Raw genomic sequence first — 14,406 nt, forward strand, 5'->3', positions numbered from 1 at the left:
AAAAAAATCTATTGATATACAAAAAAAAAGAAAAGAAAAAAAAATTTCAAATAACTCCATCAATAGCAAAAAAATTTAAAACAAACGTTTATAATTTTTTATAACGTTATAATACATTATTCATTACCTAAAAACAAGGTTCTTTAAACAAAAACAAAAAAAAAAAAAAAATTTACCGAGTAACTCCATGGGATACGAATTCGAACTGATGATTAAAAAAATTGTTGATAACCCTCCCATTGATTGTAGCAAAAAGTAATCATCATAGTTAAGCGTCATTAAAAAAAACCCCTCCTGCTTTCCAAAAAAAAAAAAAAAAAAAAGATGCGAGAGCAAGAGGTTTAGGTCTCCAATTGGACATAATTTGAAGGACAGATGCCCACCTCACCATTAGCCCTGCGTGCTTGCCACCATTTGCCAGACACGTCAGATACTTCCAAAATTTCACCTTTAACAAATGAAATCTCATTAGCATCTTCCGGATTTGCATCATAGGAATAAATTGCTCTCGCCCGAAGTGGATATTCTGTCGGCGCATCTAAAGGTTCCAACATGGTGGCATCACCACCACCTCCACCGCCGCCATGGCTCATGAGCGTATTACTGGTCGAATTATTCAAGTTCGTACCCGAGGCTGACAATGGTGGTGGAGGTGGCACGCCGCCGCCGCTGCCACCAATCATGCCCGATCCATTATGAGAATTCGCATAACTGATGCCGCCCGCTATTGACGGCCGATTATTGGATGCCTGAATACTGGTTGTTTCAAACCCACTCAGTTGTGCAGACGTAAACATGTGTTGAGGCGGCCTGATCGATGCGGGACCTCCCATACCATTATCTGACGATCCGGTGTAGTAAGCTTGTTGATGAGGTACTTGCTGATGCTGGAATTGTTGTTGTTGTTGTTGTTGTTGCTGTTGCTGCAAGGATGGGCCACGCCCACGAGCGATCGCCGGTGCCGGTTGGCCAGGACCATTACCACCGGCAGCTTGGAACTTGCTTCTGGACGCAGCAAATTCACGTTCACGATGCAGTGCATATGAATCGATAAACGCGTGCGGTGACGCATCAGGTGAGGTGCCAAAATAAAAAATCCAAAGAATGTTAATGATTGATAAAAGAATATAACCCGCAGCTGCGGACGCGTTTGCAGCTCGTCCGGTATACACAAGATTGTTTGTCGAATTTGTCGTGTAAATTAATGCCGATGCGGTAAATCCAACAACCTAAAAAAAAAAAAATTAAATTGTTTAGTATTGTGAATTTATAAATCTTTTTTTAAGGAGTCGTTTACACTTACGGCAATTTTGTAGTTTTCAAAAGCATTTGCGCCAAACACAAACGTGACAAATGCAATCACCAGTAATTGATAGGCAATCCCCCACCAACTAAAAGTCGGATACGGCCCACTTACATCCGAAGTTATTGAAGAGGCAAATGCAATAATCCAACCAATCTATAAAAAAAGGCGCGTTAATGGAAAACCAACAAAACAAAAAAAAAGACAGTTTAACATACGAGAGACACGGAAAGAGTAGCGAGCGCAAACGGATCACCAATGAGTAACCGGAAGTCAAACCGCCGCCGTTCGTAATAACTATTTTGGTCCATGCTTTAATTTGAACCAAAACGAAAGAAAGAAAAAAACGAAAAAGTAAATATAATCTCCGCCGGGGAAGTAGTAGACTTGTGTTCCGGTTCAAGAAGAAAAAAATAAATAGTAATCTTATCAAAAATAGATGGGAATCTGAAAAAAAACTATTTTAATATATAATCTTCTGTCGAAAAGAATCGAGTACTGTATCGAGTGCTTGCAAGAGCCTTGCTGTTATTATAATATATATTGTCAAACTTTTCTTTCTCTCTTCCTGAGCACGTTCTCGGTGCAAAAAAAAATAAAATAATATAATATAAAAGATTGGTATTGCTCGAATTATTGACAGAAATCAAATCAGCACTCCGAACCCCGTTGAAATAGTAACCGAATCTCTCAAATTATTATTTTTTTTCTTTTTTTCCAAAATTAAAAACTGAAAGGTCGGTGCATAACCAACGCTTTTTTTTTGGACCGCGCGGCGAAGGCGCGTTTGTCACTAATTAAAACAATTAAGGGGCTGAACAGTTTACATATAACAATTAAACCCCAAAAAACCAAAACAACACTTCTAATTAAATAAATAAATACAAAATTTATATAATGCAAATGATTCGTCTCATTCAACCGGTTTCCATCGTCATCTTTGCCCGCCATTCGGGTCCTTTCTTCTTGACGTATACTTGAAGAACCAAGAAGACAAGTGAAATGCCAGTCAGGATTGTGTACAACCATCCAGCTCCCAAGGCGTTAATAAGTGGAAATGCAATGAACGAGGCAATACCGGCTACAATGCATCGAACAACTTAAAAGAGAGAAAGAGAAAAAAAAGGTTTAGTTAGTTCAAGTTTTTAAGTCGAGAAATTGCAGTATCTATACTTACACGTGTTGACCGACACGGCCGCGCTTCTTCGATTCGGCATGGAATCAACCAAAAATGTTAACGTGGTTGTGAAAATCATTAAACTGGCAAATCCAAACATGAAGGTTCCGATCAAAGGCACAAGCCAGAAAACTTTTTTCCCTGCTGACCAACCAAACAAGATCAAACCGGATGATACCAATATACCAGCACAAATCATGTTGAAACCCAGTCGTGCTTCTGGTAATAACACGCCGTTATTTTGCTTTAATGATTTCTTAATAATATGATCGCTCCATCGACCGGACACTAACGATCCAGTAATATATCCAATCCCGTTTGGTAGATATAATAATCCGATAATGATTTCAGAAAAATTATAAGGTGCTGCCTCGAATAATTGAGGAATCGATGTGTTCATCAAGTAAAGGCAACCATAACCAAAACTGCTATACGAAATGGCAAACAAAAAAGCTGGGTGCTTTAACAAAGACAGTGCCATGAACGGACTAATCACGTATTCAAAAAAAAGATATGCGTAATACTTTATCAAGTTCTTCTCCTTGCGCCTCTTCCGACTTTGAATCACGTCCTCGGGTATTGGCTTTTTTTTCAACGTTTCCGGAAGTCCAAACAATATTGACAAAAAAGATGCGAAACTGACAATCATTAAAAAATATTGAGTCGAACGCCAGCCCCAACGTTCAGTTAATGCGCCAGCCATTACTGGCTAATACCAAACCAATTCGCAACCTGGTTAGCAAACAAAAAACAAAAAAAAAAACAAAGGTTTAAAAAGGAAAACGTACTGCAAATAATGGACCACATAATGGACCCAAATAAAAATACGCATTTGCTCGACCTCTTTGGGACGGAATGTAAATGTCGCCGAGTGCTCCTGCGCCAACAGATTGCGAAGACGATGCCGCGCCGCCGGTCAAGACCCGAAACACGAGCAACATGCCAACACTAGATGCTCTTGCGCATCCGATATTAAACAAAAAAAATAAAGAATATGATATCAAATACGTTATTCTTCGTCCCTTAAGTTCGGCCAAGTAACTCCACCATAATGGGAAGATGCCTAACGACAACATGTACAATCCAACCGACAACTAAAATCCATGAGTCACTCAAGAATGCAAAAAAAAACAAAACAAAACAATGATAATAATAAAAAAAATCATACATTGATAACACCCAAGTTTGAATGAAAGTCTCTGGCAATGTCATGCACGGATGGATAAAAAACTGCAGAACCCATGGCCGGCACCATGCCAGCAAATGCATACACAAATAACATCCACATTTTGACACCCTTGGAATACTCATACGGACTTTCCAATTCCTTAATAAAACAACAATAATGCAAGAAACCTATCGGTTTCCGTCTTTTTGGATGTGAAGGCTTTTCAATTTGCTTGCCGTTCTGACCATCACTGTCGGAATTGCTGTTGTCGCCACCGAGTTGCAATTCCTCATCACCAGCGTTCGATATTTGCTCTCGTTGGCCTTCAATAACGTCCAAAATCTCAGACGTTGCAGGTTCAAGTGAGATAACTGGCAAAGCAATGGACTCAATATACGACAATTCATTGTCGCCCAGCACATCATCTTCATCGTCATCATCGTGGTCATGGTCTACTTTGTTATTGTTATTTACCTGCTCTTCAGACTTGGGTTTCTTACTTGCGGCCATTATGCAAAAAAAAAAAACTTGTTCTCACAGCATGCAATCCAAAATTCTAAGATTAAACAAGTGATACATGCAAGCCATATAAATCTATTTTGACTCGTAAACCATCATTTATGTCCGTTGGACCAATTTTTTGCGTTTTTTTTTAATTGTTGCGGAGACGAGGCCGGTATCAGGGATGAGTGTGCGGTACGGAATAATTTTCTTGTTTTTAGGTTATATCAGTTAAAACTATATACAAAAGCAGAAAGACAATATACTATTTCTATACATCAAATACATACTCATTTTAAATATTTTAAACCGTTTCTAAAATTTATAAAATGGGTTTTTACTGTTGGTGATATTAATTCCGTGGGGTTATCAATCAGGTCCAAGCCATGGAAGCCGATATCGGCCAGTGAGGCCCACAATGACAGACAAAACATCACATCTAACTTGTTCTTCGGCAAGCAATAATAAATTAAAACATCTACTAATGTTAAACTGGCTTACATATCTACTGTAATACCTAACGCAAGATTAAAGATTCATTCGTTATAAACGCCATAAAAAAAATATTCGTTTGAAAGACACCCCTGCAATGACCGGTTTAAAAAAAAAACAAAAACATATACATCAGACTAATAGTTTCATTCGGTAATGGCAATTCTTCTGGTGGCAGGTGCGGTTTCAGTCTTGGGCACGTTAATCTTAAGCAAGCCGTTCTTCAGTGACGCCGAAACCGCGGTCGTGTCCACGTTATCCGGGAACTTGAACGATCGAGAGAAATTGCCAATCACTCGTTCGGTAGCCCAATACCCTGAACCTGCATTGTTGCCAACGTTTTCATCTGCAGCCTGGCGAAATTCTTGTGATCGTTCGACATGGCCTTTAACCGTGAGCGTATGATTATCAACAAATTCGATATCAACCTGATCTTTATCCAACCCGGGCAATTCGCCTTCAAGAAGAAAAGATTTGTCGGTCTCCTTCACGTCAAAATTGGGCCTGAACGACGTGATTGCGGAATCACTTAAGATTGATCCGCCACCGGAGGGACCGCGATAGTTGCCCAGGGACGAGAATGGGAAAAAGGGGTCATCGAATAACGAAAAGAACGGATGACCTTGAGACTTTTGATTAACCTTTGAAAGAGACATTTGTGTTTGCCTTTGCTCTTTGTTAAGAAAAAAAGAATAGGGAAGGTAAGAATCGAATACGGGCCGGCAAGGACATATTTATAATTCAAATCACGTTCGCACGACTTGCGTCAGCGCATGCTACTAAGCCTGAATGCAAATGATGTGACGTGTTAGTGGTGCAATCCGCGAACTTGCCAGAACATTCAAGACCATGTGAACTTGCATCATGAACGTCGATATCGTCATGTGTCATTCCACCCGTGATAGGGTACGATACCCTTGTCCATACTGATATGGTAAGAATTACGACAACTTGTATATATATAATTGCGTTGAGCCAAGTTCCTTAAAAAACAAGCAAATTAAACCTGTAGATATTTTTGTATTGCACGTAAGATTAGGCGCAAAGCATGCTAAGAGGCTCAAATGCCAGAATAAGTTGTGATTGTTTGAATTTTATAGATCAATTGCAACTACTATACACACCTTATACAAAATTTTCACCAACGCCAAAATGTTTATTATTTTATTAATTTTTTAATCGGTCGGACCAGCGATAAGAATCTTTACACCTTGGCCGCCCTTGACAAGCTTGAACGCTTCCTCAGCTTCCTCAAACTTGACCCTGTGAGTAATCAACTTGGTGACGTCGACCTTCTTGGACGCGATCAACTCAACCGCGAGCTGGTAATCGCCCGGTCCGTAACGGAACGATCCGTGAGCGGTCAATTCCTTCACGGTAAACTCGGTGATCGGGAACGTGATCTCGGGCGCGCCCATGCCGGCCTGCGTGTAGGCGCCGCCGTGCTCGAGCACGTGAATGGCAGTGTTGACCGACGCGGCCGCGCCGGATGCCTCGATCGCAAACTGTGGCCTCTTGCCGACAAGCTCGACAATCTTGCGAGCCGAGTCAGCAGCCGAGTCACCCCGTTGCGGCACGTACGTGTGAGTGGCGGCAAGTTCCTTGGCAAGGTCCAAGCGGGCCTGCACGAGGTCGACCACGATGATTGTGGTGGCGCCGAACGCCTTGGCCACGGCGGCAGACAACAAGCCGATCGGGCCGGCACCAAACACAATGACGGAAGACCCAGGCGGGATGTGCAGCAGTCTGGAAACGTGCACGGCCACGGAAAGGGGCTCAACCAGCGCGCCTTCCTCCAACGACACGGTGTCGGGCAACTTGACGGCGAAATCCTCGGGCAAGATGTAGTACTTGGTTAACGTGCCATCGTAAGGCGGCGTGGCAGCAAACTTCATGTCCACGCACAGATTGTACCTGCCAGCCTTGCAATGATCGCAGTATCTGCAGGGAATGCCGGGCTCGAGCGCGACGCGGTCACCGACCTTGAGCGTGGTCACGCCCTCGCCAACGTCAGTGACGATGCCAGACGACTCGTGGCCCAAAACCATGGGATCCTTGACCACAAACGAGCCGATTGCTCCATGAGTGTAGTAATGCACGTCTGATCCGCAAATGCCGGTCTGCTTAATTTGAATCCTCACGTCCCTGGGGTTCTTGATCTCGGGCACGGGTCGGTCCTCGAACTTGACCTCGTTGACTTTCTGGAGAACAAAGGAAGGATTGGCCATCGTGATTTGATTTGATGTGATGTTGAACAGCAAATCGAGATCGAGTCAAGTAGGTGGAACGAAGGACGGGTTTAAGTAGTTTGGGAATGGGCCCTACTAAACAAATTTTGCGTGGGGCAGCGCCATGTGCCCATATAGCCTAAACTGAAACGCGGGGCGGTCTACTTGCCGGTTCGAGCCAGTTCCGGCGGGGGCGTTTTGCCCGATCAGGAAAGCCAGAGTTAACGGTACTGGGCCGGGTAACTCCGTTTGGCAGCTGTAAATCGACATTGTACCACGGCGATAAGAAGATATACTCCATCCATGGTCATATTCGGTTTATCAGCATCAGCATGTCTTTGAGAAGAGGCGTGGGCCTGGCAGCGTTCGACCACCACCAACGCACCCAGCAGCAATATTCTGACCTGGGTTCGTCCATCGTTGCCACCCATGTGTCCGAGCTGACGGACCAATTGGTCCGATTCCAATCCGCACTGCAACATTTCGCTCAGTCTCACGCCGACGAGATCAGGTCCGACCCCATGTTTCGATCCGAATTTGTGAAAATGTGTGCCGCCATCGGCGTCGACCCGTTGGCGTCATCTGCTGCCAACAAGCGAGGATCGTTTTGGGCCGAGTTGTTGGGCAACGACGTGAATGATTTTTTTTTCGAATTGGCAGTTCGAATTATTGAAGTATGCCGGCGCACAAAAGATCAGAACGGCGGGTTGATCCCGGTTGACGAAGTGCGGGACCGGCTCAACACGCCACCGGGCAGGCAGCACCAGCCGGTTTCGCACGATGACATTGTGCGCGCGGTTAAGACCCTGGCTCCGCTCGGTCACGGGTTTGGCATCGTCAGGTTGTCGAGCAGGGATTACATTCGGTCCGTGCCCCAGGAATTGTCCAAAGATCAGGCCGTCGCGATCGAGGCCACCCAGGCGCTTGGATTTATTTCCGGGCCCATACTCACGGATAATTTGAACTGGGAACCGGCTCGATGCATCGCCGTGCTTGATGACCTGGTCGCTGCTGGCCTTGTATGGGTTGACAAACAGGTATCACCAAACGAATATTGGACGCCATCTTGGATTAAATAACAACCATATCCCACATACACACATTGAATGGGACAAAACTACATCAATTGATTTTACGCATATATGAGGTATAACAATAATAATATATATATAAAACATTGAAAAGAGTCATAAGAGCTGACTAAGAAATACATTATGACATTGACATTGCCCACTTTTCTTCTTTATTGTACCAAAACATTTAAACTAAAAAAAAAAAACATTATGAATTAAAGTCAATAAAAATCAGACCTTAAAATTCACTTGCAGTTTCTAAAAGGAAAATGTATCATTTAAAGCGAAACAATAAAAATAAATAATAAAAAAGGAAAAAAAAAAACTCAGTCGTTTAAAAATATAATAAAACAGGCTTAGAAAAGTCCAAGGAAGAAAGCAGTAATGGCACCGCCAATGACAAAAGTCGAAGCACCAGCGAGTTCACCAGCAGAAGACTTGTGAGTGGTGGTCGCAGCAGCCGCAGCAGCAGTGGTGGCAACAGAGGTGGAAGTGGTCGTAGCATCAGCAGAAGTGGCGGAAGCAACGCTAGAAGTGGCGGTAGCAGTTCCACTGGAAGTTGACGTGGTAGAAGCAGCTTCGCACTTGTAATCATTGCCACGAATGCCACCGCTGGAGTTGAGGTCGTTAAAGTCAGTGCAGTTGAAATCACCAGTAGAGTCGATCGAGACGGCACCACGTACGACAGTCAATTTGGGGAACGAAGCCTCCTCAAAGTCACCATCCAAAACAATGGCACCAACAACTGTCTGAACAACAGGGAAGGAGAATTTTTCAAGGTCGGTATTGTTAGAAACCTCAATACCAGCGCTGCCAACGGTCTTCAGAGCAGGGAAGGAAATGTTCGTGAGCTGCTTGTTGTCCTGAACGTACAGACCGCCAACCGTGGTAAGGTTTGGAGCAGCAACGCTGGTGAACGTGTTGTTGATCAACAAATAAGAAGCATTAACGGTAGACAAGTATGGCGTGGTCAACGAGGACACGTCCTGGAACGTCAAGTTGTTAGCCCACACGAGCGAAGGAAACGAGACGGCGGTGTTTCCGTTGAACGAAATGTCAATGTGGTTGGACACGGACTTGACACCCATCTCGACGTCGTCAAGGTTCAGATTGTTGTTGAGTTCAAAGTTGTCCACGGTCGTGAGGTTGATGCCATCAAGCGAGCTAAGACCAGTGTCGGAGATGTACACGTTGTCCGAGCTGTTGATTCCAGTGGTGAAGTCGAGACCACCCACAGAAGGCAACGTGACCCAGTTGATGGAACCAACTGAGGTCAAGGCCGGGAATGACAAAGTTGAGAGGACGGTCAGGACGTTAAGTTCAAACTCGCCACCAATCGTGGCAAGACTGGGCGCCACGATAGACGTAATCTGAGAATTGTTTGTGGCAATCAGGTTGCCGGTGATGTTGACAATGCCATTGATGGTGGCCGAGCCAAGGGTCGAGGCCAAGATAAGGTTGCCCTCCAAAGTGGAGCATCCCGACAGGTTGTCAATGTCAGCCTGACTGTTGGCAGTACGTTCATCCTCAGTACAGACGTTGGTGGTGCCTTGAAAAAAAAACAACGAGTTAGCAAAGTGATGGTCAATTGATATTTGTGTTTAATGTCCACGCAGCGCACGGGCACCAAAACAACGAAAATGGTTGCATGCCGAAAAAGAGCACTCAAAAAAAAATTTTTTTTTACTTACTGCTGGCACCATGAACAGAGGCAAAAAGAGCCAAAGCGGCAACAAAAGACTTGGTCAACATTTTAAACAGTGTGGAAAAAGAAGTAGAGGTAGAGGGAAAAAAAAAAAAAAGGAAGGGGAATAAAGACAAATGAAGATGGGGCGAGGGAAGGAAGAAGGAGCGGCGAAATGAAAACGATGTTTATGTTTACACTTTCTGTGCCTGCCGGGCCGTCACTCGGAGCCTAACCCTGGCAGCTGTTCGCGGTGCCTGGCATGGCGTTGCCACGGCAACCTTGAGCTGGCTATTAATAGCCAAACGTAAAGCCCGCATAGACGCGCGGCCACTTGCAATTATGTAAACATGCTGTCAGCAGCAGTTGTATTAGTCACTTTAGCTGCAGCTTATTAGTCACGACCGTGTCTGATGTGAAAAAAAAAAAAGTTGATAGCGCATATAAATTATACAGATAGATATCCAGTTATAGCGGTTCGACCGTGTTGCTTCTTTTAATCACTCATACTCATTAAATGACATTTCCGCTTTTACCGTTCGCTGCTGCGCCCGGTGACTTGCCCGCCGCTCTTGAACAATTCGCCGTGGTGGGCAGATTACTAGTCGCCGTCGGCTCTGATACTGACGTTGCTGTCGTGCGTCAATTCGTGGCTGCCAACTTTGGCCGAGCTAGCTTTTATGTGCTGGTAAACAGTGGCAGCTTAGTCTCGACCGATTCACTGGTAAGCTTGCTGGATGCCGGCGTGGAGGCCGTGTTTGTGGTGGCCGAAGTTGCTGCCGACCTGCTGGCCATCGGCGTGCCAGGTTCACGCATTATTGTACAGTCGAGCCCGACCCAGCTTGATAATGACCAATTTAAGGGTGCCATCGTGCCATTTGAGCACAATAATCTGGCTTCATTAGCCAAGTCGCTCGCCAGCACGGTCCTGCCCGATGGCGTCGGTTCCAAAAAACTGTTTGTTACGTTCCCCAATCCGCCCACGTTAGAACAGGCTCGCCTGGTTGTTTCTTACTCTGCCGTGCCAGTTATTTCTACGTCACTATTGACCACTGACGGTGCTGATAAGATAAGCATTGCTTCGGTTTTGACCGCCGCACTGACTACTGATCGCGCTGACGGCCTGTATTCGACCCTTGTGGTTGACGGCCACGACGCAGCGCTCGGCCTGGTTTATTCATCAGCCGAGAGCATTGCCGAAGCAATCAAGTCCCAGTCTGGTGTGTATCAATCACGCAAGCGTGGGCTTTGGTTCAAGGGCGCCACGTCTGGCGCCGTTCAGAAATTGGCTCGCATTGAACTGGATTGTGATGGCGACTGCGTCAAGTTCGTGGTCGATCAATCTGGTGCCGGTTTTTGTCATTTGGACACGACCACTTGTTTTGGAGCCACCGGTGGCATTGTCAGCCTGGAACGCACGATCCAGGCCAGGCTCGTCAACGCGCCCGAAGGTTCGTACACGCGACGATTATTTAATGACGACAAGCTTCTGGCGGCCAAGATTCAGGAAGAAGCTGAAGAACTTACCGAGGCCAAAACAAAGTCTGAAGTGGCATGGGAATTTGCCGATTTGTTGTATTTTGGACTCACAAAAGCAGCAAAGAACGGCGTGTCCTGGGCTGACATTGAACGAAATTTGGATGCCAAGGCAAAGAAGATTACGCGACGGAAAGGCGATGCAAAGCCAAAATGGATTGAACAACAACAACAACAACAACAACAACAGCAGCAGCAGCAAAAGGAAGAATCTAAGTCATTGTCATCATCATCATCACCATCATCATCATCATCATCATCATCACCACCACCACCTCAACAACAACAGCAACAACAACAACAAGCAGCTACTCCAGTTGACTCAGACAAGATTCAACTTACGCGGGTGGACGTGTCAGGCGTGTCAGATTACCAATTAACCGAACTCTTACGCCGGCCAGCACAGAAAAACGTCAACATTGTGTCGATCGTGACGCCAATTATTGAAGCCGTCAAGACCCGCGGCGATGCCGCCTTGCTGGAATACGCTGCCAAGTTTGAAAAAGCTAAATTATCATCACCCGTGATCAAGGCGCCGTACGATTCGCAACTCATGCAACTAGACCAGGCCACGATCGACGCTATCGACTTATCATTCGAGAACGTGCGCAAGTTTCACGCCGCGCAACTGGATCCACGCCCGTTGACGGTCGAGACGCAACCTGGCGTGGTATGCTCGCGGTTTTCACGACCGATCGAGTCGGTTGGATTGTACGTACCCGGTGGTACCGCGATCCTGCCATCAACCGCTCTCATGCTGGGCGTACCGGCCATGGTTGCCGGGTGCAAGAACATCGTGATCGCATCGCCGCCCAGGAGTGATGGCACGCCGGCACCTGAAGTCGTGTACGTCGCACACAAGATTGGCGCGTCCGCCATCGTACTGGCTGGTGGCGCACAGGCCGTTTCGGCGTTGGCATATGGTACCGAGTCCGTGCCCAAGGTTAACAAGATCCTTGGTCCTGGCAACCAGTTTGTGACGCAGGCCAAAATGATTGTGCAGAATGATACCAACGCGTTGGTAAGCATTGACATGCCTGCCGGTCCGTCTGAAGTATTGGTAAGAGAATCGTAAAGACTTTTGTATTTTTGAACATTTGGGGGCTAACCAGATTGTTCGCGGTGTTAGGTTATTGCTGATAAGAAGGCTAACCCGGCATTCGTGGCGTCTGATTTATTATCTCAAGCTGAACATGGCGTGGATTCGCAAGTGATCTTGATCGCGGTCGATCTTTCCGAAACTGAATTGCAAGCAATTGAAGATGAATTGCATGCGCAAGCGGTCAAGTTACCTCGCGTGGACATTGTGCGTGGTGCGATCAAGCATTCGCGCACGTTTGCCGTATCAACCGTGGAGCAAGCCATCGACTTAAGTAACCGGTATGCCCCGGAGCATTTAATTTTGCAAATCGAAAACGCCAGTGAGTACGTGCGGTTGGTGGAAAATGCCGGGTCCGTGTTTGTCGGCGCGTGGTCACCGGAATCGTGCGGTGACTACTCATCAGGCACGAATCACACGTTGCCAACGTATGGTTACGCCACCGTGTATTCGGGAGTGAACACGGGTAGTTTTTTGAAACACATCACGTCTCAGGAACTTACGCCAGGTGGTCTTGAAATCATTGGACCAGCGGTCGTGCAATTGGCCACGGTCGAGGGATTGGACGCTCACGGTAATGCGGTCAGGATCAGGTTGGAACACTTAAAGCAAAAATAATAAGACTACTAAATATACACATGTAAACTAATTGAAGATCTATTTTTTTATTTTTTTTTGTTAGATTAACCGGAAGTTTTCAATGGCACTTGAGCCTTTGAAAGCTGAGTAGAGATTTGTGATTTTAAAATTTCTTTGCGGTGCTTGACTTCATCGAGCAAGTCCGGATACCAAATCTCTGCCACGTCCTTGTGAGATTTTACCCGGTTAAGTAAAGTGGCTTCACCAATATGATCAAACATGTCATGCTTAAACGTCATTTCCACGTCATCCTTGTTTGCTCGCAATTTATTTTTCAATGCCAAAACATGATCCGGCAGGTTCATCTCACCAAACTTGGCATCATATGACACGCCCTGGAAAAAAGGAACCGAAAATCGGGGGCCGGCACCGGCATCGGGTGAAACGACCTGATGAGTCGTGCTAACACATACGCCACTGGTCAATGCTTCCAATCCCTGACCAATAGCCACGACCAATGTTCCAGGAATGGGCAAGGCATCAATCCATTCACCTTCTGAATTTTGAACTTGCAACCCACGATGATCCGATGCTTGCAACAGGTACGATGTCAGCATGGAGTCCTTATGCGGACCAACGCCCTGACCGGTGGCATCCGAACCTAACTCGGACAGGTCAGGATATTTAACAATCTTGAGCTTGTGTTGTTGATCGGAGTCAAAATATTTATCAAACGCGGTCGCGGGCAGGCCCAGCGCTTCAGCGACTAGGCTGGTGAAATCAGTAGATACTTTGGCCATGCGGTCAATGTAATCCGTAAACGTGTGCTTAAACCCGGGCAAAACTTGCTCGTCCGGCCATAAGTTGGGACCTCGAAGCCATCGATAACGAGGTTCATCCGGCTGAGGCGTTGGCAATTCCGTGGCCAGGTCAATCTGTTCGCGCCAATCGACTTGCTCCTTGGTAATCTCATTGGCCAATCGGGAATATCCCAAAAAATGTGGCGAATGTTTCATTTCAAACTTCAATTTCTGTTCCAATGGTAATTCAAACAATGCTCTAGATTGGTCAATAACGCGCTGCGTGAGTTCTTCCGGAACGCCGTAGTTCTTAATGTACAAAAATCCGACTTGCAACAGGGCATGCCGGAGCTGGCCGAGTAACTCCGGCTTTGATGCCGGGTCGCGAGCAAGTGACAAGTCAAGCACCGGAATTTCTTGAAACGCGGCCGCCATTTTTTTGAATTGTGCTCGATTAATTGTGTAAATGCTGTGAAAACCAAAAAGAAAAGTCGAATGCCGGTGGACTGATTTGTCTTAAATTGGACGGCTTAATTGACAAAAAGGCATCACCCGCGATGGCGCGATGAACGTGCGGCTTTCGCTGAGATCAGCACTTACGTAATGGAGATAAGTTAACTAGCATTCATCGCTTCATAAACATGTAGTGAACCCAATCCAATAACTTCCAACCTGTCAACCGGCCGAGAGATAGATATCAATACGGAGATTCACGTGTATTTGTCGAATTCCTTATGAGCTCTAATAGCTCGTCACGGCCGCGAGC

At 45.8% G+C, this 14,406-nt stretch overlaps 8 protein-coding genes across 8 annotated transcripts; 2 read left to right on the forward strand and 6 right to left on the reverse strand.

Annotated features, from left to right (window-relative positions):
- Nucleotides 1-32: 32 nt before the first annotated feature.
- V1514DRAFT_325617 (uncharacterized protein) lies at nt 33-2,032 on the reverse strand. The gene is made up of 3 exons (XM_066926648.1): nt 1,522-2,032; nt 1,304-1,459; nt 33-1,229 (listed from the first exon to the last, which is right to left on the reverse strand). Exons 1-3 carry the CDS (start codon nt 1,612-1,614, stop codon nt 342-344), a joined length of 1,137 nt encoding a protein of 378 aa, XP_066785397.1. The 5' UTR covers nt 1,615-2,032; the 3' UTR covers nt 33-341.
- A 188-nt stretch (nt 2,033-2,220) lies between these two features.
- V1514DRAFT_276315 (major facilitator superfamily domain-containing protein) lies at nt 2,221-4,158 on the reverse strand (the record flags this gene model as incomplete). Its single annotated transcript, XM_066924919.1, has 4 exons — nt 2,221-2,402; nt 2,481-3,189; nt 3,269-3,574; nt 3,649-4,158. The coding sequence occupies 4 exons, from the start codon at nt 4,156-4,158 to the stop codon at nt 2,221-2,223; spliced, it is 1,707 nt and encodes a 568-aa protein (XP_066785398.1).
- Nucleotides 4,159-4,379: 221 nt separating this feature from the next.
- Nucleotides 4,380-5,557, reverse strand: V1514DRAFT_173073 (HSP20-like chaperone). The gene has a single exon (XM_066924572.1). The coding sequence runs from the start codon at nt 5,295-5,297 to the stop codon at nt 4,788-4,790; it is 510 nt and encodes a 169-aa protein (XP_066785399.1). The 5' UTR covers nt 5,298-5,557; the 3' UTR covers nt 4,380-4,787.
- V1514DRAFT_173226 (chaperonin 10-like protein) lies at nt 5,525-7,035 on the reverse strand. The gene is made up of 2 exons (XM_066924573.1): nt 5,766-7,035; nt 5,525-5,700 (listed from the first exon to the last, which is right to left on the reverse strand). The coding sequence occupies exon 1, from the start codon at nt 6,867-6,869 to the stop codon at nt 5,817-5,819; it is 1,053 nt and encodes a 350-aa protein (XP_066785400.1). The 5' UTR covers nt 6,870-7,035; the 3' UTR covers nt 5,525-5,700; nt 5,766-5,816.
- A 119-nt stretch (nt 7,036-7,154) lies between these two features.
- V1514DRAFT_325629 (EAP30/Vps36 family-domain-containing protein) lies at nt 7,155-8,227 on the forward strand. The gene has a single exon (XM_066926649.1). It carries the CDS (start codon nt 7,202-7,204, stop codon nt 7,946-7,948), a length of 747 nt encoding a protein of 248 aa, XP_066785401.1. The 5' UTR covers nt 7,155-7,201; the 3' UTR covers nt 7,949-8,227.
- V1514DRAFT_350388 (uncharacterized protein) lies at nt 8,011-9,759 on the reverse strand. Its single transcript, XM_066929410.1, has 2 exons — nt 9,634-9,759; nt 8,011-9,491 (listed from the first exon to the last, which is right to left on the reverse strand). Exons 1-2 carry the CDS (start codon nt 9,692-9,694, stop codon nt 8,299-8,301), a joined length of 1,254 nt encoding a protein of 417 aa, XP_066785402.1. The 5' UTR covers nt 9,695-9,759; the 3' UTR covers nt 8,011-8,298.
- Nucleotides 9,760-10,063: 304 nt separating this feature from the next.
- V1514DRAFT_325632 (histidinol dehydrogenase-domain-containing protein) lies at nt 10,064-12,929 on the forward strand. The gene is made up of 2 exons (XM_066926650.1): nt 10,064-12,222; nt 12,292-12,929. Exons 1-2 carry the CDS (start codon nt 10,144-10,146, stop codon nt 12,877-12,879), a joined length of 2,667 nt encoding a protein of 888 aa, XP_066785403.1. The 5' UTR covers nt 10,064-10,143; the 3' UTR covers nt 12,880-12,929.
- On the reverse strand, nt 12,580-14,147 carry V1514DRAFT_325635 (uncharacterized protein). Its single transcript, XM_066926651.1, has one exon. The coding sequence runs from the start codon at nt 14,073-14,075 to the stop codon at nt 12,945-12,947; it is 1,131 nt and encodes a 376-aa protein (XP_066785404.1). The 5' UTR covers nt 14,076-14,147; the 3' UTR covers nt 12,580-12,944.
- Nucleotides 14,148-14,406: the final 259 nt, after the last annotated feature.

This window comes from Lipomyces japonicus (genome assembly GCF_038497905.1).
Source record: "Lipomyces japonicus strain CBS 7319 unplaced genomic scaffold V1514scaffold_5, whole genome shotgun sequence".
NCBI classification, from domain to species: Eukaryota; Fungi; Ascomycota; class Lipomycetes; order Lipomycetales; family Lipomycetaceae; genus Lipomyces; species Lipomyces japonicus.